This window comes from Exophiala spinifera (assembly GCF_000836115.1).
Source record: "Exophiala spinifera strain CBS 89968 unplaced genomic scaffold supercont1.2, whole genome shotgun sequence".
NCBI lineage: Eukaryota > Fungi > Ascomycota > Eurotiomycetes > Chaetothyriales > Herpotrichiellaceae > Exophiala > Exophiala spinifera.
The window spans coordinates 528754-553148 of NW_015622514.1; the positions used below are offsets into that span (position 1 = coordinate 528754).

Genomic DNA, 24395 nt, shown 5'->3' on the forward strand with positions numbered 1-24395 from the left:
GCTGTCGTGCGAGTGTGATGCCCTATGCCCGCTGCATGTCGGTGGACGAGAACTGTGAGCCTGACTGTCATGTCGGCCCCTTGCAAGCTGCAGCCCGTGAAATAGGTGACCATTGCGGCCAGCACCGTCTCGCGAGAACGAGAAAGAGCACCACAGCAGCTTGTTGAACTGCTACATTCGTCCCCTCCTGGCGCCGGCGTTATGATATTCGCTCTCTGCTGGTAGGATCAACCCCCGTCTCACTGTCTCTGCAGATCAGTTTCCAAGATACCCAAAAAGGATGTTTTCTGTGCTTTTGTTCTTCTAATGCTCTGTGCCAGTTGATTCCCTCCTGACATGGCTTTTCCCAAGTGGCGGTGCTGAGGAAGTTGGAAATCTCAAAACTAGAACAACACAACAACAACAAGACAAGAAACAATTCTACATGGCATTTACGACATAAGTAATGTTTCAATCTCCATCGCTTACTGACTCTATGGATTCATATTGCGCATTATTTGTAATTATCAAATCACTCTGCATGCTGGTCTAAGGCTCGCTCAAGATTCTCGCTTCAACCATCGGGTTATTTTTTTTTTGGTCGACTGGTCATTGTCGAATTCTTTTTTCTCTCCGATTTCAAACTTGTATAGGTCCATGTCCTTCCCCGTTGGAATCCAACCCAAACCAAGCCAAATCCCAAACCTATACTCAACACAAAACGCAAGGATCCACCCTGGGGATAGAAAGTGAGTCGACGTGAGGTGCTGGAGAGGACTTTGGTTCACACCACTGCTTCATTTTGTCTCCAAGTGCCGTCAAACCCAAACCCAAACCCAAACCCAACACAAACCAAAAGAGACCAGATGCCTTAGCCTTAACCTTCCTTTCTATTATCCTTGTTGACGCCGAAAAGGAAGGCCTTGTACCGTCCGTTTTGAATCCCAACACCATCTCGACGGGGCCAACTTCTGACACCCCAGAACTCCCAAATGTCCCCGGCTGCTGGACCCAGGCATACACCTTGTTCCCTGTTTCATATGCAGCACCAAAATTTGCAAAGCATAAACACACAACACTCTTCTTTGAGCACCGACTCTGTGTTGCACATCTGTAAAGTTGTCCGGCCGTAAATCCGAATAGGGGGCAATATCCATCCATACACATTGATCCTTCCCTTCTTAGCTTGATTAGTCGACTATCGTTCCTGTAAAATGCCAGCTTGTTGACAAGAATCCGTCATCCATGTTCATTCGATCACAAATTATTACACTGTGACGACGTCGTCGTCTTTCCCATTCTTCGCTCCCCAATTCCTCATTTCTGCGTGGAGCGCATTCCGGTGCTCTTGGGAGAAGATTGTCTCGTATGTGTGGAGAGACTCTGCCGTCTGTTTGGGGTGTTGCACCCATCCGTGTTCGAGGTAGAAGTCAAACACTCTGCTCGACTTGTTCGCGTCCATGTTGCCAAACATCTGGAACTGCGATCTGCCAATGTTCCACGGCGACTTGGCGAGCAGTCCCTTCTCTTTGCGTCGGCGCAGTTCCTCGGTGAAGGCGGCAATGCCGAGGAAGAAGCGAGCACGCTGGCACCGGTAGACACTTTCTGAGATGTTCAGGCTCTTGTAGAGCTCTATTTCCGCGGGCAGTAGTACGGATCCTAGGCCGTGAAGCTGTGCGTCACTGAATTTCTCGTGGTCATCGTTCTTGCTGGACCGAGTATTCATGACCATTTTGAATCGGTGGGCGAAATGGTCCGATGGTGATCTGTTCTTGTTGTCGTCGTTGTCGTTGTATCGACTGCGCTTCCCCCTTTTTGCCCTGCGGGACGTTTCCGGTTTTGGGGACGATGGGCGTGTCGGAAGGTCTGTCGGGGTGATTGTCGGAGTGATTGTCGGGGTGACAATCGGAGTGGTTGTCGAAGGCGTTATCAACTGGGACGTGACCGACGTAGCAGGTAATGATGCCCTGTTGCTCGATGCAAATTGAGTGGCTGCGGAAGACGAAGAGGATTGACGAGACTCGGCGTCGGCCATCTCAACATCGTCATTGTTTTGGGTAGAGTTTCTCATATCGACAAGAGCACAAATAGCTACCGCACGATCTACATCGACCTGTGCATCCTCCTCCCCATCGTAATATTGCTGCACTCTCGAAAGGCAATCCCGGACGTACGGCTCCCACTTTGGATCGAAGCCGGTGGTCCTCCTGTTGCTCCAGCCCCTGGTGCCGAGGCGGGTCCCGCTGCGGATATGAGCATTGGCAGAGAAAGTACGGGAACGAGCAGTGTTAATGGCAGTGAAGTTAGTCATGTTGTACACAACTTCATATGTCGAAGAGGACTGTTGGTCAGGAAATTCAGAAGGAGATGCCGTATGTCTCAGTGTAGGTATGGTGTAAGGGCTTTGTAAGTGATGGTCGTAAGGGAGCGAAGGCTATTTAGTGGCCAAGCAATATCATCGAGAGAGAGAATGCCTGGCAAGACGAAAAAAAGAGAAAAGGTCGAAATCGATAGATGCACGAAGGTCCTCATGGACGTTCAAGCCTCCAGTATTTGTTTGGGACGGCTCCCGAAAGGTCCTCAGAGCAGGTGACTTGATGAAGTATAACCTTTCAGGATCTCTCTTGGCCGTGGAAAAGTCACTTGGAGCCTAAATGAGATCGTTTTGAAGGTATGAAGCAGGAGGAATCACAGTTGTTGGGGCCCTCAACCGAGAATATCAGTATAATTGGGCACACATGCGAAATAACGCCCCCAGTAGAACAGCAGCAACAGATGAACGGATTGGCCGGAGGACAGGAAACTCTTGGTGCTCCTAGGACATCGGAAAACCTCTGGAGAGTGGAGGCATAGATGGCTGAGTTTGATTTTTTATCAATGTAGTGAAACTTTTGGTGAAAGCAGGGCGCAAGTTTAACGCCATTGAAACAGAACCAGAGATGGACAAACCGTAAGTTCAACATACCTTTAGTGAAAGTCATCAGTTGCGGAGGAAGAAAAGAAGTCAATGGAACAGACAGACTATATGTGCATGCAAGGCAAGCCAATCATGGTAGTCAGACGTCTCGTGCATTAAGAGGAAAGACGAAGGGGAACTTGAGGCGCGCGTCACCCATCGAGTGCGCGTTTGTGAAGGCAAACCTTGAGAGGGAGGCAAACAGGCCGGAAAGGCCTTGCGATCGTGTGCCTGGCTTGATAGAGTGCGAGGCATGTTTGGTAGATTTGGAGTCTGGCGATCGGTGGAAGCAAGGACAGGTCGATAAAGAGTCAGATGGCCATCAGAGTGGCGCGGTCGGTGAAGAGTCGTCGACGATGACTGGTCGAGGTGCAGAACAGAATCAAACGGGAGGAAGAAGTCGAGACTCGATGAGAAAAATACGGGGTCCGCACGATGGAAATGCTCGTCAAAGCCGCGTTGAAGGCGTAAACTAGTCTCCTTCGGGACCGTCAAGGCGCAGCGGATACGGCGTGTGACTGAGGCTAGTAGACGTTGATGGCTGGTTGATCTTAGGCATCAAAGTCATCGGAGACTGGATTGCGAGGACCTGAAAGCCGTGAAGCTGGTAGCAGCGATATTCTGGGCTGATGAGGATGCCGAGTGCGTCACCAAGAGCGCCTTGTTTGTCAGCAGTTCGCTGGCGTAGACGACCGGCAGTACTGGTCAGGGCCCCTGGGGGCAAGGAAGCGGCTGTGAGGCCTTTCTGGTATGTAGCTTGTATGTGCCTAGAAGAGCGTATACTTACTGGATAGATACCTAGGTAGCTGGCCGCAGTCGCCCCCCAAGGGCTTCTATCAACACCGTGCACGCCCCTTGAGACCAAGGGCCGTAGGTGAGGCTTTCCGGCAGCTCATCTTACCTCTCATCGTACTTGTTGTCGAGCACAGGCGTCACTTCGTCGTATTTGGCTGTCTGTGACCACGAGCGTCAAGTCACAGCCCAGTCACAGTCCATCTCCCCTTGTCCGTCGGCGACCACCAGCGTCATGCTCATCTCGGCCTAGCGACTTGCTGCTTCGTGGTGGCTGAAAGCGGTAATACGCCCAGAACGGGCAAGTCGATCCCATACGAGCACAAACTCCACCAAGCCACTAACAGCCGATGCGTCGGCAGGCAAAGCCTATATCATTGTCAGCGTCTCCCTCGTCTGTGGTGCATGACTCTTTGTGTTTTTTCTTTCTTGCTATTGCTCTTCTTTTCAACAACAACAACATCAATTCCTACCTAGGTCTCTGGACGCAACCTTCACCGCCGACCTCTCCTCTCAGCACCACACCAAACATCATGGCGTCGTCTTCGACTCCAAAGCACTTCATCGTGCCGATCTTTCCTGGGTTTCAGCTTCTCGACCTCGCCGGTCCGCTCGACATTTTAAACCTGCTTTCATATAGCCAGCCCGGCCTCTCGTTCAAATTCATTGCAGAAAGTCTCGACCCGGTGCCCGTCAAACCCATCGTGCCACAATCTGCGCAGTGGACTTTTGATCTTCAAGAGGCGTTTCCGCAACTGGGGGACAAGGTCAACACTGCATTCAACCAATACCTCCAGCCAGACACCACGTACGCAGACTATTTGGAGGCGCTCAACTCACCCGGGGCGGACAAGCCGGTTCTCGATGTCATGCTCATCCCGGGCGGCGTTGGCACACGACTGACTCGCCTTCATCCAGACGGCAGCAAGTCATCCAACATCCAAGCCCTGGTCGACTTCATCCCCAAGGTGATCCCGCATGTCAGCACCGCCATCTTGACTGTGTGCACGGGGTCCTACGCCCTTGCATTCACGGGTTTGTTAGACGGCCGTCGCGCGACGACCAACATGTCCCGCTTTGATGATGTCGCCGGCCGGCATCCCGGTGTATCGTGGCAGCACGGGGCTCGGTGGGTTCGCAGTCTCCCGTCTGAGGCGTCAGGAAGTACGCCCATCGAGATCTGGACGTCGGCAGGTATTAGCGCGGGGGTAAGTTTGGTGACATGGTTCCTGTTTGCCGGCGACGAAAACGTTTTCTTTTTCCTTTTTTGCCTTCGCGCATTCCTGTCGTTTTGGTCAGAACAGTTTCCTAACGAGCTGCAGATGGACGGGACCTTGGCTTTCATTGCACAGTTCTACGGCGGCCTAGATGTGGCACGAGATTTGGCAAAGGAGCTGGAGTACGACTGGCGCGAAATTGCAGAAGGAGATAAGGATCCGCTGTATGAAAAATACTACGAGGTGTGATTTTGCTTTAACGTGATATCATTTCTGCTGCACTCCCTGCAGCTCCGGGTAGCAAGGAGAAGGACGTAAACAAAGCTACGAGTTCCTGAGTCTTGTCGCCTCTTGAACACCACAACAGACCTTTTTGGATTGTTTTATTAGGTAATGAAAATCAACACCCTCCTTGTGCGAGTGTGTGCACTTGTATATCGGACGCGCATACCAAGGAGAGGTAAGCCCAGTGTGTCTGGGAAGCCCGAAAGACGCCGCTTGAGAGTCGAGGCTGACTCCATCCACAAAGACTCGCGTAGCCTTGACCCCGGAAAAGTGCTACGGGCCATGTCGCAGTTGTGGTCCCCTTGCAGATGCCTTGTCGCTGCTTGGCCGTGCAATAGCGTCTCGAAACTCCGACATCTGCACTCGGTTCGACTCTGGCCGGGGACGAACGAGCATCTGTTGTCTCGAAAGCTTTCCTCATGTACTGGGTGCAAGACCCACCAAGTGATCCAGTGGCGAATCGAACCTTAACCACTGTCGTGACCCTTTGTCGAATTTTCTGGAGTTCGGTACCGCGTCTGAAAAAAATTCGTGCAAGCCTGAAACTATGCGGCTCGAGAGATTCTTGCTCATTCCAGATGGGCCACGTCGATGGAGGAGGCGCAAGGGATCTGAGTCAAAAGGTTGTGATCCACTTGAGAACAAATTCAAGATGAAGCGGAAGAAAGATCCGGGGCCCCGTCGATTTTCGTTGAGGAGGCTCCCACCGTGAACGTGATTCGGTATATTGTATACACACTCTTCCTCGTTGTACGGGGCCGCAACAAATTATGACCGATGATGTGATATCTAGGATCATAAAGGCTGAATTTGGGTTGAGTAACCCCATTCGGGAATGGAAACGAGTCGCGGTGGTCATCCTTCCTTGACCCCAAGCTGAAAATCGACGTGGAGAGCGAGATTCCACAGCAGTCTAACCTTGGTGTGGGAGTGGCGTGCGTCGTACCAACCCTTGTGTGCGTTTGGACGGTCTACGGTAGGCCCCGTGACGCGAGACCAGGCCAGGTCAGGGCAAGGGGTTGTTTTGTAGATCCCGAGTCAGTTGTTGGTTGTCGGTTGTTGAAAAATCGCACCCCATCCTTTGACACAGGCAGGGTCGACGCCGTCGAGTGTTTGCAACATGCCCCATACCGTCGTTGCGATGCTGTCGAGCACCACGACGCCCCTACTACTGCCGCTGCCGCCGCCGCCGCCGCCGTTGCTCCCACGATGGCGCTGTTCCCAGTATGCTGCTCTGCCCGCGCCGCGCAGGTTCGTGCAGTAAATGGCGACGACGTCCGCGCCGCCCTCGGTGACCACCTCGTCGACCATGGCGTCGAGGGTTGATTCGTCGACGTTGCCGAAATCCGTGTTCTTCGTCATGCCCAGGTACCGCTCCCGCTCGGGCGTGATCTCGTGGCCGATCGCGGCGTAGTTGGCACGGATGGCATCGTTGACGCTCTTGACGTACGGCGTCACAAGGGCCAGCTTCGGCTTCACCTTTTCCACGGACTCACTGCTGCCACGCCTCTGAAGGCCTCGGAGGAGTGCGTTCATCGCCAGGATCGAGCTGGTCGCTGGGACCCCCGTTGCGTCTTGGATCGCCTTGCAGAGGACCTCGTCGCGGTCGAAGCCGAGCCATCCTGCCGACGTGCCGCTCCAGCCTATCACGTCCACCTCGGCGTCGGCCAGGAGGCGGGCGGCGGCGACCATGGGCTCGAGCTGGAACTGCGCGTCGGCAGCGCTGGAGACGTCGATGGTCGTCACGCGGAACCGCGAGTAGTGCACGCTCACGTCGAGGTCCGCGTCGGAGATGGACGAGACGATTGCCGACGTGAGTGGTTCGAGCGCCGTGTTGGAAGACGGGACGATGACGCCCAGGCGGATTCTGCGTGCCATGTTGGCTGTGTTACGTAGCTGGAGTCGTAGTTGTAGATGTATTTATCATGCCATCGATGTACAAGGGGGACGAAGTGTCGTGAACGGAAAAAATCAACTTTATATACTACATCCAACCCACGACGACTACTACCCACTGGCTGCTCACCCACAGAGTCCGAGGTACAAAGAAATAGATTGGGAGATCGCCGTGATCGGGTCGTCCCGATGATAAGGAGAACTCCTACAATACAAGAGATGATGACGGTTCAATATCCACTTCGATTAATTTAGTCATCGATATCACTAAGTACCGTATCTCCCTAGTCATACCAGGTATATCAGGTACTTCCGTAGGTATATACTTAAATACCTGTGCTAGTATGTAAATAGCTAATCTCAGCTCGAGCGGAATATCATGTGCGTGAGCTTATCCATCCATAGAATGGAACACGCCTATATACACTCAGTAACAGATCCTGAAGCGCGAAACTATTCTCTCCAGTTCGGCTTGTACAGACCCCACGCGACGCAAAGACGCCGCCTTTCTGAACCGACAAGGTAGTTCAAGAGCGCCAAATGTCCATCAAATCAAGCAGACTTGCTAGATAAACGTCCATAACGAAGTGTAATAGTATGAGACACCGCGAAACCAATCATCGGCCCAAGGTGTTTGAAACGATGTTGTGGCGTTTCACAGGTCTCTGTAGTGCATCATTCTCGATGTATTTGACGCGGCGGTGGAAAAGGCCTGAGCACATAGGGCCTTGTGTAGGTGAAAAGTGCACGTTGGGCACGGCGATCATCGTCCTGAAACAGTGATTCTGGGCCCTTTAGCAACTTCTGCAGAATCCCAGAAATGGCCTTGATGTTGAGCGGCACGGTATTGTTGTTGAATTGATTAGGCAGAATGTGCCCTTCGAAATGACAATCGACGTTGAGCGATGTCATTGTATGTTGAATGAATCCATGACCGATCTGCCCCCTGTGTACCATGTCGTGGTGGTACCAAACAGATCAGACTCTCATCTCCCTCACTTGCGGTTGAGGAGGGTTAGAAACTCCTCCCTCGTTTTTGCACTGCTCCGCATGGCACCGAGCATGCAGCTTGTCGTCGTGCTGCTCTGCGTCTTCTCTACTCCTCTCATGACCATGCAGAGATGGTTGCTCTCCATAACAACAGCCACACCTTGCGGTTTCAGCACCTCTGCAATTGCCAGTGCCACTTGCTTTGTCAGCCGTTCTTGGACCTGCAGTCGTCTGGAGAACATCTCTGCAAGTCTCGCGAACTTGCTAAGGCCGAGGACTCGCTTGTTGGGGATGTATCCAATATGCATTTTCCCCGTGAAGGGCACCATGTGGTGTTCGCAAAGACTGAAGACTTCAATGTCCTTGACAATGACCAACTCATCATGATCCTCGTGGAAAACGGCGCCGTTCACCAACTCCTGCACATTTTCCTCGTAGCCCTTCGTAAAGTACATGAGAGCTTTGGCGTACCTCTGCGGCGTGTCCCGGATTCCTTCCCTCTCGGGGTCCTCACCGATACATTCGAAGATAGTCTTGACGGCGCCCGCAAGCTTGTCCAGGCGTGCTTGTGCTTCCTCCGGTGTCTGCTCCCGCCTCTCTCGTGTGCCGATACATGGCCAACTCAGTCCGTCGAAATCGATAGGAGGATGTAAAGTATAAGGGCTTGCCGGCCGCGAAAGAGAAGCAGGAGGGGTCATGGGTGCTTCATCGCGGACGTCTCGTGCCGGTTCGTGTGGCTTGACCGGCTGTTCCACCTCGTCGTTGGACGCGCCATCGACGAGGCCAAGCCAGGATGTACTCATATTTCTCGGCGGAGTTTGCGGCGCACCGAGATCTACTGTTCTTCTCCTCCCGTAAGTGCTTTTTATAGACGAGGCAAGGTTCTCGCGTTCCTGCTTTCTACTGGTTGTTGGGGGCGAGTGTAAAGGAGATCCGCCATTCAAAAGGTACGAGGGTACAGCGGAATGTGGCTTTGGGTGGAGGGGAGATATATGGTCGGAAGAGGAAGTTTTTTGGTTGCTTTGACTCATTTGGGCAAACGAAAAGCAGAGTCAAATACGGACCGTAATCGTTGGTGCAGTTGCTTGTTCAGAAAGGTGACAGACACCTATTCACAGGGCCACGGAGCCCATCTAGGGGAGGAAGTGTGAGATGTGTCTAACAGTAGGAATTCAAGGCAGAGATATGGCTACAATTCATAAGTTCATGGTGGTGCACGGGAGCCGGAACGTCCTGCGGTCCTGACTTAACTTTTTTTCTCCTGCGGGTAGAATCGATATCTGACATACTAGCAAGGCCCAACACGGTAGGTTATCCGAAGTCCGAGGTGTTGGAGTGTCTTTGACTAATAATTGTTTCTAAGCAGGTATATTGATGTAGGTTCCCATATGCTTTGTAAGTCGTCCAGTCGTTGGACATGAACATACCCACGGGATCTATCTTGCAAATTGCCGGTCTAGGCATAAATTCAGGCCCCGTTCACGCCATGAGTCTTCTCTCGCGCTTCCAGCGCCTGCACTGCGCTTTCCATCTTTCTATACTGCGCCGTAAAGGCTGGATACAAAAAGGGTCTCATGTCATACCTGTGGTCGTCTGGACTGTATTGTTCCATGTGCAGTCCTGGCGTGAGCGTCGTCTGTTTATGCCGGTTGACGGCGTAGTAGTAGAAGAACTTGCGCACTTTCTCGTAAACAGAACGGGGGCTCATGCTCTCACCATGCGCAACGCTGTGCACGTACTGTGGGTCTGAGTGAGCACCGTGATCTTCAGTAGCAATGGTCTCGGGATCTGGGGGTGGAGCGGTCCAGAGAGGTAGTAACTTCTCGAACACACCCCACGGACCAAGGCGATGAACTTTCCGGAGTCGCCCCATGACGCTGAGCTCTGCATATGTCATGCCCATTTCAACTTCATCGGATTGCGTGTGGGAGTCCGCGTTAGTAGTAGGAATGAGTTCAGCCGTGGGTGTCGCATCAAGGAAAGACTGGAGAAGTGGAAGCTCGAGCTTGTCTCGGGCATGCGCGAGGAACATGCGGAGATCGACTTTGGAGATGCCGCCTATCGGGTTGATATCGGCCGACGAGCAGTCATATTTGGTCAGGTAGCCACGGAGCTGTTCATCGACATTGGCGGAGCCGAGGACCAGCAGACCACCGTTACCTTTTCGCTTGCGGACACTCGGGAGCAGTTGTGCTGTGTAAGGTCAGTTAGCTGAAATTTGTACTGTAAAAGGACTGCAAGGATGCGTAGGAGCTGTCTGGTCGGTCTAGTGGAGCACATGTAGTACGTACCGAAGAAGTATGCGATAACCATCCGTATTCTGGCCTGAATGTTCTGCAACGCAAGGCCTTCTGCGGCGTTTGATGATGTAAAAGACGGAGTGAAACCGGTAACCGTTGTAAAGAGAGTGGAGAGCGCGGAGACGACGGTATCGATACTCAAGTCGACATGGTAGGCTCCGATAGCCTTAGCGAGAGCAGCAGCACGAGAACGAGTCTCTCTAGAGCTGTTCTTCGAGCCCATATAAGTGGTGTGGAAAATGTAACTGCATATTTCTTGAGGGCTGGAGGGAGTCCAGTCGTCTTCTTGAGCGCAGACTCTGCGACAGTCTGATAGGACGAGCTCACGGGTGTGTGGCAGAGTTTTCGGCGACGTTATGGCATCATAGACGAGACTGCACATAGAATATACTAGGACAGCTGTGCTGCATGAGTCGACACCACCGCTTAAAGCGAGGAAGTACCCGGCAGTTCTAGATCTTCTCAGATAGTCCCACATCTTGTCGGCCAGTCAGCATACCACCCAAAGTCATCGCAACAGCCAAACAAGCAAGGTTATCACTTACCCATATAGCTGGAGCATACTGGATTTCTTCGGCGGCACTATGATAGTGAACTGGAATATCGGGCGAGGGGGAAATGATGGTTCCTGTTTCTTCTAGTGGGGGATGGCTGAGGCGAATGTCGGCGTGAATGCGAGGATAAGGATCTGCTCGAGCAGCCTGCAAGTTTCTGCTGTGGCTCACTCTAAAGCTTCTCACATCCTCAATATCAACATTAGCAGCTGTGGGGGTTGTCAGCATCGAAGTGCACCATAGGATGACGGTAGGACGAAGACCATAGGACGGGCGGAACTTACTGATCGTCTCAACGTCATTCAAACTGAACTGGCTTCCTTGAGCAAGAAGTCTGCCGTTGACGATAATCATGGCACAACCATCGTAGTATAGCCGATCTCCTGAACAGCCACGCTGATTGCTATACACGTATATGCCGCCATTTTGTCTTGTCGCTTCTCGTATTAGAGACACACGAGTCTGAAGCTTACGCAGCTCATAGTGACTGCCGGAAGAATTGGTAAATATTTCCACTCCATTAAGTCCCATTGGGACATGGGGCGCGGCAGGAGTAAACAGCTCTTCACAAGTCTCGCAAGCAACTGAAGTGTCGATGGTTGTGAGCACAGCATCTCCAAATGGCACCGTCCGCTGCCCAGTGATACTACTTATGGCCTCTTCAAGAGGGTAGTCCTCGATTTGGCGCTGTCTGGTCCAGGGAGTGACTAGATATACCGTAAGCATGAAACATCCCGCAGCAATCAGCGGCAACGGGGGCCAGTGTTGGTCCTGTGTGCCAACAGACCACACTGGGGATAACTTACACCATCGGCTCTCAAAGTAGTTCCCCTCCTCACACAAAGACATCTTAGGTCGAATGAGCAAAATCTTCTTGTTCAGCACGACTGTGCTCTAGTCAGTTTCAAAGCGAGATAGCAAGGATAATAGCTTCGAACGAAGTAGTCTCGCTGATGATTTCATCTCACTTACTGACACGACAGTTGTAGCGAACATTGTTGTGTCTCACTGGCATCCCAATGTCGAGGATACAGTCATTGACATCTGGATTGCTGATAATGGTCGCCAGCGATTCCCAGCAATGAAGGAAAAGGTCGCCTTCAAGATAGTGGTCGGCACAGCCATAGCCGCAAACTTCCAATTCCGGACCGACTCGAAGCTTTGCCCCGGCAGCCTTAGCTTGCCGTATACTCTCAAGAATGCGTTCAGTATTGCCGTCGAAGTCGAGCGACCACCTGAGATTGTTAGAGCTTGGTGAGTCACGCAGGGGGAAGATGACCGACTGGTTAAGAGAGCAGCTTGCAACGGTGATAAGCTTCCCCATCGTCGCTATAGGTCTCAACGGTACGGCAATATGCTAACAAACGTAGACTTGTTTTGCAGGCCGATGGTTCTGATCCCAGGTCCCTATTGATGGAGCATACCTGTGAGAAAGTCTGCTTTGATGCCAAGGGCCGCTGCCGATGGCGGAAATGCAGGTCAAGTCATTGGGCGGAGTGCCGTATCCGATAGTCTGGGATATTACATAAGCTGCTTGAAATCACGTGAGTGGGGTAGATCTCGCAGTGAACCCCGCGGCCGCCACCGCTCACAAGTCAAGCGCGCTGCCCGAGGCACAACGGCGAAGCTTGTACGATGCTCAACAAGATGATCATGTAATCGAGGCGATTCTTCTCATAGGGGAGCCCGAGACTCGGATTATAAGTCCATGATGGAGAAGAGCACGCAAAAGAGGGCTCTCTGGTTGCTAATGCTGGACGGCCAATTTCTCATCATCGACTTCCCCAATCCCTGACTCGGTACTCGTACCGCTTCTTTTGTCACCATCTCTCTCTTTTTGTATGTTCCGTGTGTGTTGTACCAGACGTCAACCTTCGCTCCTTGTGTGCTCGTATAGATTTGTGCATTCTCGCATTCCTCCTGGTGTCAAGCATCCCTCCATCTTTGCACCTGCGCCTCCGACAATCATGCCTCCTCCTCCACAGCCCGACCTCCCGCATCCCGCACATCTAGACCGCGATTCTGCGTTGGGCCGCAAGTTCGGAAAAGAGGTGACCAACTATTTCGGAGGTAATATCGAAGCAAGGCGCCCCCAGGAGGGCGACGGCTAAAACCCAACAGGCTCCCCTTTGAACAGACTGTCATTCCTTAGAGATGATTACGGCTTCCTTGCCCAAGCGTTCGCGCATCCTACCACGAAATTTTTGGTGTTCAAGACCTTGTCGCCCCTGATCAAGTCGCCCACTGAGATTCACTATGCTACTTATGACGAGATTAAGACCCTCGTTCCTTCGAATCCATTCGAGAAGTCGGAGAAAGAGACGTTGGAGGACTTTGACTCCCGAATTGAGACACCGCAGTTGGTTTTCCTCGGCATTGACGAGAACGTGAAGGACGGCTTGAAGTTCAGACATTTCTGCGGGGCTCCACATTGGGCGATAGACATCACGCCGAAGCCCACGTACGAAAAGGAGGCTAATGAACTGAACGAAAAGTTCCTGGCATCAGGGCTGAAGTTCAGCGAGGGCATGAGAGCCATGAGTTTCCCCGCTGATGTTGGTGAGTCTAGATATCTACTCTCCGGCTTGGGTATAGTAGAGGCAGCATGCTGACGTAGCATTAGCCGCCCAATACGCTCAAGGACGACACTATCTCGATTGGAACTTTCGCAATACCTTCTGTGGCACGTGTGGACAGAGGACCCTGTCCGTACATGCAGGGGGTAAACGAGTATGTCCGCCAAAGGACAAAGCCAGAGATCCACCAGAGAGGGAACCTTGTTCTACTCGCACGACATTGTCGAACCTCACATTTCCTCGAACCGACCCAACTATCATAGTGGCAGTCCTCAGTCATGACAGCAAGCGCCTGCTCCTTGGCCGTCAGAAAAGATGGCCTCCTTACTGGTTCTCAACACTGGCGGGATTCATTGAGCCCGCTGAAAGTGTCGAGGACGCTGTGCGCAGAGAGGTCTGGGAAGAGAGTGGTGTCATACTATCTCGGGTCTTGATCCACTCTACGCAACCCTGGCCGTATCCAGCCAACCTCATGATCGGAGCCATTGGGCAGGTGGCAAGTCCCGAAGACGAGGAGATCAAACTTGAACATGACCCAGAGTTGGAGATGGCGAAGTGGTTCACTTTGGAAGAGATCCAGGAGGCGTTGAAGAATGGCACAAGTGGTTTGGGTGAGGACGCTCCCAAGGACTACAAGGAGGGCAACCTGAGATTACCACCCCCAACTGCCATCGCGAATCAACTGATAACGGCTGTTGTCGCCGGTGGCTTCCTTGAAGGTGTGACGCCGCTGGCGACAGCGAACAAGTTGTGAGTATAACCTTGCCGATAGCTGAACTCCAAATCTATCGACAGATAGTGCCGAAGCTTAGAACCCTTATGTTGAGCTACCAGACCTGATGCATAGATAGGTCATAGTAGAACCTGAACAAATCGATCAGCTTGATTGTCAACCCTCTCGGTATAAGAGGTATCCGTTTGGTGGACGTTGTATCATCACCAGTATTCTGATAATGCCGACAATCTCACTATAAGCGCGAAGCTGCTGGTAATTGAGACTGAAGCGGATGGATGAATGCGTGGAAACAGACATTCCTAAGATGGTCAGAGTTGGTCAAGGTTCATTCTGCTCTTCTGGCTTCTTGATACCCACAACCACAAAATTTCTCGGACTGTGCTTGTAGTCAAAGACGATGTCAACCCAACAATCTTGCACACAAGGCTGCTCCCTGAGGTACAACCAACGGTCCGTGACAATTATGCTCTCTACCACGCCCGCGCTGAACGCCATCAGACTCCAAATGACAGCGAGATGCTTTTTCGCATATCCCCACTCCTGTTCATACTGATCGACGACTTCGTCAGTAACACCCTTCGTGCGTTCGGCGATCATAGGGCCGTCGACGGGATCCTTTGTCAGCTTCGCTAGCGCTCCATGAACGTAAGCCTTGAAACTTGTGAAGCATGACTTCCGCAACGAGCCAACAATAAGTGGCGTCCCACTCTCGTCTCGGCCAGTTATGCTCCCTCCTGCGGCAGCGTGCGCCGGGTCGCTACACTGCTTCACCACGCCCACGTCGAGGAGAATCCTCTGAAGGAGGGTGCGGTAGAAGTGGCGACGGAAAAAGGCCTCACTGTCTTCTGGACCCCAATTGTACGGGGCCTGAACTGCCATCATGCGTGCCGTGATGTTCAACTTGACACCTACACCAACGCCGTCCGCGTGAGGGAAAGTCTCCAGTGTCCGGGACATGGGAAAGCCGTGAGGGTCATGCGCATTGCCGGTGGCCTCGAGCCGGGGGTGGTTAGGCCGGAGTTGTGGGAGTTTGTAGGTTGCGGGGCCGAGACGTTCAGTGAGGAGATTGTAGCAGCATCCTATGATGGCCGTGGCGGCGACCGAAGGGTTGAGGACCAGAGAGCGCAAGCCGTGATGCGAGAGATTGCCGCAGGAGTGGAGGGATATCACCATTGCTTTTGGCTTGGGTTCGGGGTTGGAATTGCGGTCGGAACTAGTGAAACGATCGAGCGAGCAGCAAGGTGTAGGATTGCCCTCCTCAGGCAGATCATCATTCGAGTTGTGGTTAGCGTTGGGCGAGTACGTCGCATTGATGTCTAGTGTGGCAGGGGTGAGGATGTTCTCTAGATATCCGTCTTGGACTTCGTGTTCGACGTAGGTCATTGACCCCTTTCCAGGGCCAAATTGTTCATAGGTAACGTTGGGCTCGGCGAGGCTCGTGTCAAGTACCGGATCGAGGTCGGTTTCAGCTTGCTCCGGTGGCGGCGTGGGCATGCCGTTGTTCATGGCAAGCTGGCGTTTGTATTCTTTCTTATTGCGCATGATCTTCTCCTTCTTGGCTAGCTTTGCATGGACATCCATCCTATTCGCACCAACGATATTGTGGTGGCGCTTCTCGATTGCAATGACATGCTGATTGTAAGGAGGCGTCGCCAGTGTCCTGCCCAGATAGTTCTGGCCCGAACCAAAGTCGACAACTGAAACAGGTTGTCCTAGACGTTCGGATACCTCTGCAGACAAACTACCTACGTAAGCGGCGAAGTTGGTCACTTCATGGGCCTTCTTGGTTTTCATCCCAACCGCGATGTGTCGTGGCATGTCGGCGATGTTGTCCGAGACCGGGCGAAAGTCTCGTCGAAGACTGTGTGTGCGGACCGTGTCGATGTATTCTAATAGAGACTGTGGAGGGCTAGGGATAGACTCTGTTTGAACGCTACCGCTCTTGAATTTTGAGAGGTCTGCGCGCATTAGAAGATCTAGCACATCGTCGATTGATACCAGTTCAAACCAATCGCGCCAATCCTGTGGCAGAACGTAGGTATACAAATCGGGCTCCCGGGTGAGAAAGTCCAAAATATGTACACCACCGCAGAGATTGCGAAAGAGATCTGAGCCTGTAGCGAACGAGAGGAGAGACTCAACGTATTCATCCTCTGACTTCCACATCTCGTGCAGGGGAAGCCCCCGGGGTTTCCGTGACATAGGATCGTCGCCGACCGCCATTGAACAAATAACTTGCAAGACCGTGAATTTGAGGAGGAGAGACCGGATCCAACGGAAAAGGCCTCTTTGTCGCTGTGCGTCTGTTTCTTTCGGAGTTGAAGCGTTGGCCGAAATTCCAGAGCATATAGACGAAGCAGAGTCGAGAACAGGGGGTCATTCGAGCGATGGCCAGTCATACGCTACCCTGCTTGATAACATACACCAAGCAGCAGTTACCGCCTTGTCCTCGCTCCTTCCCCAGATACTCCAATCAGCGAGGGAGAGGACGCCGCCTGTGCGAATAGTTGGATATGTGCTTTAACAAAAAAAACCGGACTTCAGTCATGGCGTATATACTCTACCGTATTTCATCTACGTTTAAGCATGCGCGCTCTTGGGAGTATAAATCTGGAACTCCGTTCCTGTTGTTTCGAACCATCTGCCGTTCTGATCGTGTCTCCTGGCCTTGTTGCCTTCTCCTCTTTATGTCTCAAGTGCGGAATACACCCAGCTTATTACAGGGTTGACGAAAGGAAAAGGATGGAATTTGTCTGTGAGAATCGTAACAGTTGCTGGTGTGAACCTTCATAAGGCAACACACTCTTCGTCAATGGCTTTTTGGTTTGTGTCTTCCAGCTCATTGGGAACATTTGGATCCAACTGGAGCTACGTCTGTTGTCTCTCCGGTCCGGCGGCTGTTTTTATTCGGTAAAGACGATAGAGAAAACTGAGAGTTCTCGTCATGACCTGTTTGTGATTGCGTGTATATGGCGATATTACAGATTTTCCCTCCGATGATCCCCTCGTCGAGTTGATATATACATGAGTCTACCTAAGCATTAAATCTACTTACGCAGGAAGAGAGTCACGGGCCACGTCGTCTTGCCCAAGTGACTGTTGGCACAAAAATTCGATCTCAAACGCATTTCGTTCGCTCAGCGTTCGTACACTCCTGCCAACGCCATCAACTCCGCGTAAAAGCGCACGAAGTTCGCTTCCAAATTCACCCTGTCTTTCCTTGATGTAGCGACCGTGAACGCTCAAGACTTCCCCAATCCACCTCAGAGCAAACTCAAGATGCGGGCTGTTTTCAATTTGCTGGGCCAGAAGCATCAATAGCCTCCCAAGATATACCCGTGGAAGCTCACGAATCAGTAGTGGTATCGCCTCAAATGGAACAGACTCGTAGACCTTTCTTAACAGAGATCGATCGTTTAATCTGAACGCCATAATCAGTGCCTTTAGATACTCCGGTTCTGTCTGGCTTATCAGAGCTCGAATATTCTGTGGAGTAACGTCGATATCGAGGTCGAATGGGTCAAAGTCGTCCATGCCAGCGCTGTCGAGACTATAGACCAGTAACCCTTCGGTACTTGCAGCACAAAAGCTCCTGCCCGTTGGAGCGAATTCAATACTGGTGACCCTGACTTCCGGTCGAAGGGTTCTGGCTGTGGCGTCTCTTCCTCTCTTGACTCCTGGTAAGCTCTTGTCGATGCGATCTTCGAGATCACTTGCTTCGCCTTCAGTATCAATCATGTCCCGCGGAAGACCATTTGACATTATGGCAGCAGAGTTGAGGAATTCTTGGGTCCCGTCCAGACTCAAATTGACGGAGACTGTATACTTTCTGATAAGAGTCGCAGTTGTCACGGAGTAAAGACAGATGTATTTGCTGTTTCCGGCTGCTAGCAAGGAGCTTCCATCGGCAGAATATGTAATCGTGTTGAAGGATTTTGTCCCAGGTGTGGAAGCTGCGGTTCTCCGAGAGGTTAAGGTACGCCCGCCACTCACATCCCGCCGCCCATCAAGTCCAGATTCTTGTATTGACGTACTCAGACTCCAGAAAGTAAGTGAGCCGTCCAGGGTTGACGCGGCAATCTGAGCCGAGTCTGGGCGAATGGAAATGCACAGCAGATCAGACGTCAGCTGCAAAACTTCCGATGTTTGTGATCTGTCGAAGACGGACCAGACACGAATAGTATGATCCCAGGACCCTGACACAAGGTATCGTCCATCAGGAGTGAAGGCCAGCGTAGAGATTGGGCCTTCATGGCCAGAAAGTTGATCGAGAAGAGCACCGGTCTGCACAGACCAAAGGTGGATGTCAAAGGAATCGTGAGATGCTGCACAGACAACCTCGGCAGAGGGGTCTATTGCTAGGCAAGCGAAGGGAAGGCGTGTTGGAGCAGTAAAAGTTCTAAAATTCCGGTACCTCAGCATGTCCCAAGCGCGGACAGAGCCGTCTAAAGAGGATGTAAAAAGAATGTTACCTCGTTTGGAGTACGCTGATCCTGTGACTGCTGAGGTGTGCTCGGTGAATGTTGCAATGTGAAACCCAGAGGAGATGTCCCAGATCTTTATAAGGCCATCATCAGCCCCAGTAATAATCCGCGTTGAATCAGGAGAGTAAGACAAGGTAGTTAGGGAATCTAAGTGTGAAGACTGTTTTAGAATGTTGGATTCGGATGCGTGTTCCCAAACCAGGAGCTGACCGGTTTTCGAAGATGCCAAGGCCAGCCATTCGCCTGACTTGTTGACGGCGACCGCAGAGATGGGAGAAGAAGCCATAGAGAGACTGTGGATGTTGGAGAAGGATGGTATCTCATACAGAGAAAATAGACCATTGTCGAAGCAAACTGTGAGCAGTTTGGTTGCGGGATGATAGGAGGCGCATTTTAGTTTAGCGTTTTGCATGAAGTAGTCTCTCTGCACGATGCGCCATCTCTCGTCCGCATAGTCTGCTGGCTCCTCGTCATCCGTCTGTCTTGCAACGAAGCCCCATCGAAAGAGAGCACCGTCCTCGCTAACAGTAAATATGCTCTCCTGGTCGGCCGAGAACCACACATTTCTCACTTGTTGCCTGTGTCCGGAAAGCACTGTGGGTTCGAAGCCCTCCTCAGGGTCCAGACTCCATATTCGCGCAGTTAGGTCTTTCGATGCACTCAGGAAGAAACGTGAATCCCCCGACCAGCTGAGATGCCTCACTGCATCAAAATGTCCGCCATACTCGCGGTGAAGGATGAACGGCGCAAATTCGAGATCTCCGGTGGCGTCACTGTTTGGTGTCGAAGGGGTCCTCCACGCTTGGATTTTTCTTCCCAGTCCAACGACGAAATATCGCCCATCGGGCGAGAAGGCTAGGGACGTAACGGAGGTCTTGAAGGAGAAATGGTAAATAGCAAGTCGTCTAGGCAATATTGACAGAATTGCTCGACCGCCTTCGTCAATGGTGAGGAGCAGATTTCCATCCGGAGTCAGGTCCAGGTGAACGATATTCTTGCGATGAGCGAAGGGGAGGGTGTAGCTGGTATTCCTACGAGATGAAGATCAGCATTCTACGCTGTTACAACTCAGACAGAATCGAGACAGGGGCATACTTTGTCAGATTGAAAACCGAGACTCTATTGCCCACCGGCGACAACAGAGAATTGCCATCAGGTGTGAAGACAAGATTCCCTCGGCCGTATATGGTGCCCAAGAGATTGGAAAACTGTGAGGCTTGTCAGCGTTTCTGTGCCAGACTATACTCAATCAATGCTCTTACTCGAAAATCTGTCTTCATCGTCTCATCATGTCTGTAACAAAATTGTCGCACTGTTCATGCCCTCATGCACAAGATCAACTGCGGGCACAGAAAAAAGTTGTCGGAGAAAAAGGCCACATACTCCGGCGCTAACGCTGTCCGGTTAGGCCAGTCTGGGGGGAGCAATTGGGTCCTGATCGATCCCAAAGTGCCAGTTTCAGGGGCCACCGACTTCGAACTTGCCTGCGATTTTTGTAAGGAAAGTGCCAACGACCCCTAATTTACTCAACGAACAGTATCTTCCACTGACCCAGCATCTCGCAATCATCACATCCTCGTAATCATCTTCTTGTACCTTTTATTGCGCTCCCGTCGCCACCAGTTTGAGTTGAACAAGTCACAATGGCGCCTCCTCCTGCAGAATCCGCTGCCTCACCCATCGGCATTGCGAATCTGCCAAACCAGCGACACAAGATTGTCGCGAAGAGAGGTGCCGCTTTCACGATCATGGTAATACTTTTCTCATGTCCGGGAGATTGTAGCTGACGCAGAATCAGGTTGCGGGAGAATCAGGCTTGGGAAAGACTACATTCATCAACACCCTCTTCTCAACCACCATCAAAAACTACCAAGACCATAAGAGACGACATGCTAAGCAGGTTGACAAGACGGTCGAGATTGAGATCACGAAGGCTGAACTAGAAGAGAAATTCTTCAAGGGTACGTTGGGCCCGCGCTTCGTACGCTCATGGTGCTGACTGATGCAGTTCGCTTGACTGTCATCGATACACCCGGATTTGGCGACTACGTCAACAACCGAGACTCCTGGATGCCCATCATCGAGTTCCTCGACGACCAGCACGAGTCATACATGTTGCAGGAGCAGCAACCCCGCCGACAAGAGAAGATTGATCTCCGTGTTCATGCCTGTCTCTACTTCATTCGCCCTACAGGACACACCTTGAAGCCTCTGGACATCGAAGTCATGAAGCGGTTGTGCACTCGCGTCAACTTGATTCCCGTGATCGCTAAGGCTGATACCCTTTCGCCTGCCGACTTGGCGCGCTTCAAGCAGAGGGTGCGAGCTGTCATCGAAGCACAAGGCATCAAGATTTACCAGCCCCCCGTCGAGGACGACGACGAAGCTGCTGCTCAACACGCCCGTGCTTTGATGGCTGCCATGCCATTTGCAGTGATTGGTAGCGAGAAGGATGTCAAAACTACCGATGGCCGGGTCGTAAAAGGTCGACAATATGCTTGGGGTGTCGCTGAGGTTGAGAACGAAGAGCACTGCGACTTCAAGAAGCTTCGTTCTATCCTGATTCGCACTCACATGCTTGATCTGATTCACACTACCGAGGAGAACCACTATGAAGCCTACCGTGCTCAGCAAATGGAAACGAGGAAGTTTGGCGAGGCGAGACCAAGAAAACTGGACAACCCCAAGTTCAAGGAAGAAGAGGAAGCTCTCCGGAAGCGCTTCACAGAACAAGTCAAGGTTGAAGAACAGAGATTCCGGGCTTGGGAACAGAAGTTGATTGCAGAGAGAGACCGTCTAAACAAGGACCTGGAATCGACTCACGCCGCAATCAAGCAATTGGAGCAAGAACTCGAGCAGATGCAAGGCAGTGCAGTCCGGAGCCATGGCCGTCGCTAAAAAATTTTGGTTGATTGATTCGAAAAGCTCTGGGCGATTTTTCCCTCTGGGACAGTGAACTCGGGTAGTTCCCTGTATCTTATACAGCTGAGAATGGTCGTGGGAGGTGTACAGGAGCATTGAGCGGTTTGTGCTTAGCATGCAGTGGCTACGAAATACCGTTTTTCTTAATGTCGAAGTTTGGCTCTATCTTTCATTTCGATGGTGGCCACCGAGGGTAGCAATGCACCACTTTTTCTCTGGCAGAAGTCATGTTCTATACGGCTGCCTCCTCTAATTGCCTTGTAATATGCCCATTCGCACCTCGTCCTCCCATAGGATCGTGATTTTGTCCTTCCCCCTGAAGTGCCTTTTCCTGCTCCGCCACGGCGCGGTCTACGTCGGCAAATCCCCCGTCCACTTCTACCTCTTCACTCTGAGCCATACCCATCCACGCCTTCATCTTGTCCCGCTTGAACTCCTCGAAATCCCACTCTTTCGGCTCGAGTGTCGCTTCGCCCTCGTCCCACACGTACGTCTCGGCCTCGACTTCTTCCAGGACGTGCGCAGAGTCTGTGGGCGCGACCTCGTCGAGCCCGACGTCCTTGAGAACCTGCACGCGGACTTTTCGTCGAACGTACTGGTCTCCTTCGAAGATGTCGAGTCTGTAGAGGTCGGCGGACGTCAAGCCCGTCACGAGGCTGCCGCGGACACAAGCCGTCGACACGTCAGGCGAGGGTAATATGGCCGGGTAGTCCGCGTTGCGGACGCGATGGCGCGTGTAAGAATGCAAGAGGGCGGGACGAATCGTCAGACGAGACGCCTGGGACTCGGACGGACTGTGTGTGCCGTCGATCACGCGGTGAAGAACGCCGGGGGCCATCAAGGTTCCGTAGAAGAAGGCTGTGTGGGTATCCGAGTTGGCCATGACCGTGCAGACCTCGCAAAGGATATGACACTTGTTGCCTATGGTTTGCGATATCCCCGTATGAATGTTTCTCTAACTTGGCGTATGGACCCGGACGCTGGATTGGTTTTGGGGAAAGGCGAGTCAAGATGTGCGCAGGTCGCCGCGAGGCTATGGAAAAAAACCAGTATAAACGATATATATGGAGACAGGACGAGGAATCTAGTCGAGGTGTAGAGCTCGTTCTTGACTGTACTGTAAGGAATGAGACGAAGAGATCGGGGTGGAGGGTCTCTTCGAGTGTAGATAGATATTGTAGCGGAGTAAATAGAGGGAAATCTACCGCGACATGCATGGAGTGGACAACGATAACATAACCCTATCCGAGTGACAGCGACAGCGACAGCGACAGCGACATCATTCCGCTGTCCCCTGTGTCTTTAGCTTGACGTTTCCAGTTGGTGGGTTTCGTTCTGCCGGTTTCGTCAAGATTTCTTTCCCGTCGTCCAGTCCTCACCGCATACAGTACCAACGCACTTAGACAATTTGCGACTGTCCACAGCCATGAGTGCAATTCGAGATGGGACGACGCGGCGAAGTCCGTTTGGGCGGATATTGTCATCCCACTCAGCCTTGTTTCTTCATCCTGCCGAAGACATCATCTCAGCCTTGTTTCGCCGTACTTGAAGATATATCCCTGTCTTGTGAGCGATGACCGCAGCATTGCCTTTTTTTTTCCGGCGAGAAAACCTGTGGATCGAACATTTCACACTTCACCGAGTACCACATTTTTTCAAAGGTCTTTCTTACCGTTGAAATCTTGAAAGACGCAGGGTCCAAAGAACATAGTTCCAAATAGACCGTTTGCTCACGGATCGGCGGATGAGCCTTTTTGATACGGCGGCATTCAATCCGGACCTCGTTCTGTACCTCTCTGGTGCCAGTCTTTACTTTACGGAGGATCACAAACGTCCGGACCATGGTCGGTGCATCGCGAACGATATCTGAGAGATCTACTTCGATCTAGCATCGCCGTCTCCTTGAGCTCTGCGCAGGTCGTACCGAAGTGGATCAGGGCAACGCAACGACGACGTTCGCGGTTGCATGATACAAATGGTTCTAGCCATCCAGGACGGTAGGAATATACAAAACCGAGCTTTGTTACCCTTCTGTTGTTCGTGGGAAGATACAACCAGCCTGGGCCTTGAGTTGTTATACAAGCCTCACCAAATGTCTTTACGCACTGCAAGTAAGGAGCGAGGCTGTCACGGTAAACTCGTCACAGCAACCATCACAATCTCCTTTGAACATGGCGTCTCAAATGGCGTCCAATACACACACTCGTCCAGACATGAAAGAAGACGTCGAGGAAGACCCTACGGGCTACCAGGTGACCCGTGTACCAGAAGGGCCTCAAGTACCAAAGACCGCCCTTCACGTTCAAGTTGCTGGACTGGGAATCGCTGGCCGCGGAACGTCTGTCGGCCGACAGCAAAGGGTACCTCATGGGCAACGCGGGCACCGGCGAGACGGCACGCAAGAATCGCACGGCGTTCGAGAAATGGAGCACCGTGCCCAGTCGGCTGGTCGCGACGAGTGCGTTTCCGGACCTGTCGACCGAGGTCGTGGGCCGCAAGCTGCCGTTCCCCATCGCCGTGGCGCCGGTGGGCGTGCAGAAGATCTTCAGCCCGGACGGCGAGCTCGCCAGCGGCACTTTGACGGGCGCCGTCATCCTCAAGGGGGTCCCAGACCGTCGCCGACGCCGAAAAGTGCGTCGAGCTCGGCGTCCAGGGCATCGTCGTCAGCAACCACGGCGGCCGACAGACCGACGGGGGGGGGGGGGGGG

The 24395-nt window shown here is 52.3% G+C and overlaps 11 protein-coding genes across 11 annotated transcripts; 3 read left to right on the forward strand and 8 right to left on the reverse strand.

The window, feature by feature from the left end:
• Nucleotides 1-1246: 1246 nt before the first annotated feature.
• On the reverse strand, nt 1247-2290 carry PV08_02474 (uncharacterized protein; the record flags this gene model as incomplete). Its single annotated transcript, XM_016376832.1, has 1 exon — nt 1247-2290. One exon carries the CDS (start codon nt 2288-2290, stop codon nt 1247-1249), a length of 1044 nt encoding a protein of 347 aa, XP_016238402.1.
• Nucleotides 2291-4260: 1970 nt separating this feature from the next.
• Nucleotides 4261-5193, forward strand: PV08_02475 (uncharacterized protein; the record flags this gene model as incomplete). The annotated part of the gene is made up of 2 exons (XM_016376833.1): nt 4261-4935; nt 5050-5193. The coding sequence occupies 2 exons, from the start codon at nt 4261-4263 to the stop codon at nt 5191-5193; spliced, it is 819 nt and encodes a 272-aa protein (XP_016238403.1).
• A 1074-nt stretch (nt 5194-6267) lies between these two features.
• PV08_02476 (uncharacterized protein) lies at nt 6268-7107 on the reverse strand (the record flags this gene model as incomplete). Its single annotated transcript, XM_016376834.1, has 1 exon — nt 6268-7107. The coding sequence occupies one exon, from the start codon at nt 7105-7107 to the stop codon at nt 6268-6270; it is 840 nt and encodes a 279-aa protein (XP_016238404.1).
• A 1013-nt stretch (nt 7108-8120) lies between these two features.
• Nucleotides 8121-8918, reverse strand: PV08_02477 (GTP cyclohydrolase I; the record flags this gene model as incomplete). Its single annotated transcript, XM_016376835.1, has 1 exon — nt 8121-8918. One exon carries the CDS (start codon nt 8916-8918, stop codon nt 8121-8123), a length of 798 nt encoding a protein of 265 aa, XP_016238405.1.
• A 665-nt stretch (nt 8919-9583) lies between these two features.
• On the reverse strand, nt 9584-12293 carry PV08_02478 (NAD+ synthetase; the record flags this gene model as incomplete). Its single annotated transcript, XM_016376836.1, has 6 exons — nt 9584-10308; nt 10407-10893; nt 10961-11178; nt 11254-11676; nt 11776-11856; nt 11942-12293. 6 exons carry the CDS (start codon nt 12291-12293, stop codon nt 9584-9586), a joined length of 2286 nt encoding a protein of 761 aa, XP_016238406.1.
• Nucleotides 12294-12936: 643 nt separating this feature from the next.
• On the forward strand, nt 12937-14299 carry PV08_02479 (uncharacterized protein; the record flags this gene model as incomplete). Its single annotated transcript, XM_016376837.1, has 3 exons — nt 12937-13039; nt 13091-13528; nt 13593-14299. 3 exons carry the CDS (start codon nt 12937-12939, stop codon nt 14297-14299), a joined length of 1248 nt encoding a protein of 415 aa, XP_016238407.1.
• Nucleotides 14300-14599: 300 nt separating this feature from the next.
• Nucleotides 14600-16504, reverse strand: PV08_02480 (uncharacterized protein; the record flags this gene model as incomplete). Its single annotated transcript, XM_016376838.1, has 1 exon — nt 14600-16504. The coding sequence occupies one exon, from the start codon at nt 16502-16504 to the stop codon at nt 14600-14602; it is 1905 nt and encodes a 634-aa protein (XP_016238408.1).
• Nucleotides 16505-17332: 828 nt separating this feature from the next.
• On the reverse strand, nt 17333-20045 carry PV08_02481 (uncharacterized protein; the record flags this gene model as incomplete). The annotated part of the gene is made up of 3 exons (XM_016376839.1): nt 17333-19796; nt 19861-19973; nt 20028-20045. 3 exons carry the CDS (start codon nt 20043-20045, stop codon nt 17333-17335), a joined length of 2595 nt encoding a protein of 864 aa, XP_016238409.1.
• A 363-nt stretch (nt 20046-20408) lies between these two features.
• Nucleotides 20409-21663, forward strand: PV08_02482 (uncharacterized protein; the record flags this gene model as incomplete). The annotated part of the gene is made up of 3 exons (XM_016376840.1): nt 20409-20516; nt 20564-20726; nt 20774-21663. The coding sequence occupies 3 exons, from the start codon at nt 20409-20411 to the stop codon at nt 21661-21663; spliced, it is 1161 nt and encodes a 386-aa protein (XP_016238410.1).
• A 256-nt stretch (nt 21664-21919) lies between these two features.
• Nucleotides 21920-22570, reverse strand: PV08_02483 (uncharacterized protein; the record flags this gene model as incomplete). Its single annotated transcript, XM_016376841.1, has 1 exon — nt 21920-22570. One exon carries the CDS (start codon nt 22568-22570, stop codon nt 21920-21922), a length of 651 nt encoding a protein of 216 aa, XP_016238411.1.
• A 1355-nt stretch (nt 22571-23925) lies between these two features.
• Nucleotides 23926-24345, reverse strand: PV08_02484 (uncharacterized protein; the record flags this gene model as incomplete). The annotated part of the gene is made up of 1 exon (XM_016376842.1): nt 23926-24345. One exon carries the CDS (start codon nt 24343-24345, stop codon nt 23926-23928), a length of 420 nt encoding a protein of 139 aa, XP_016238412.1.
• Nucleotides 24346-24395: the final 50 nt, after the last annotated feature.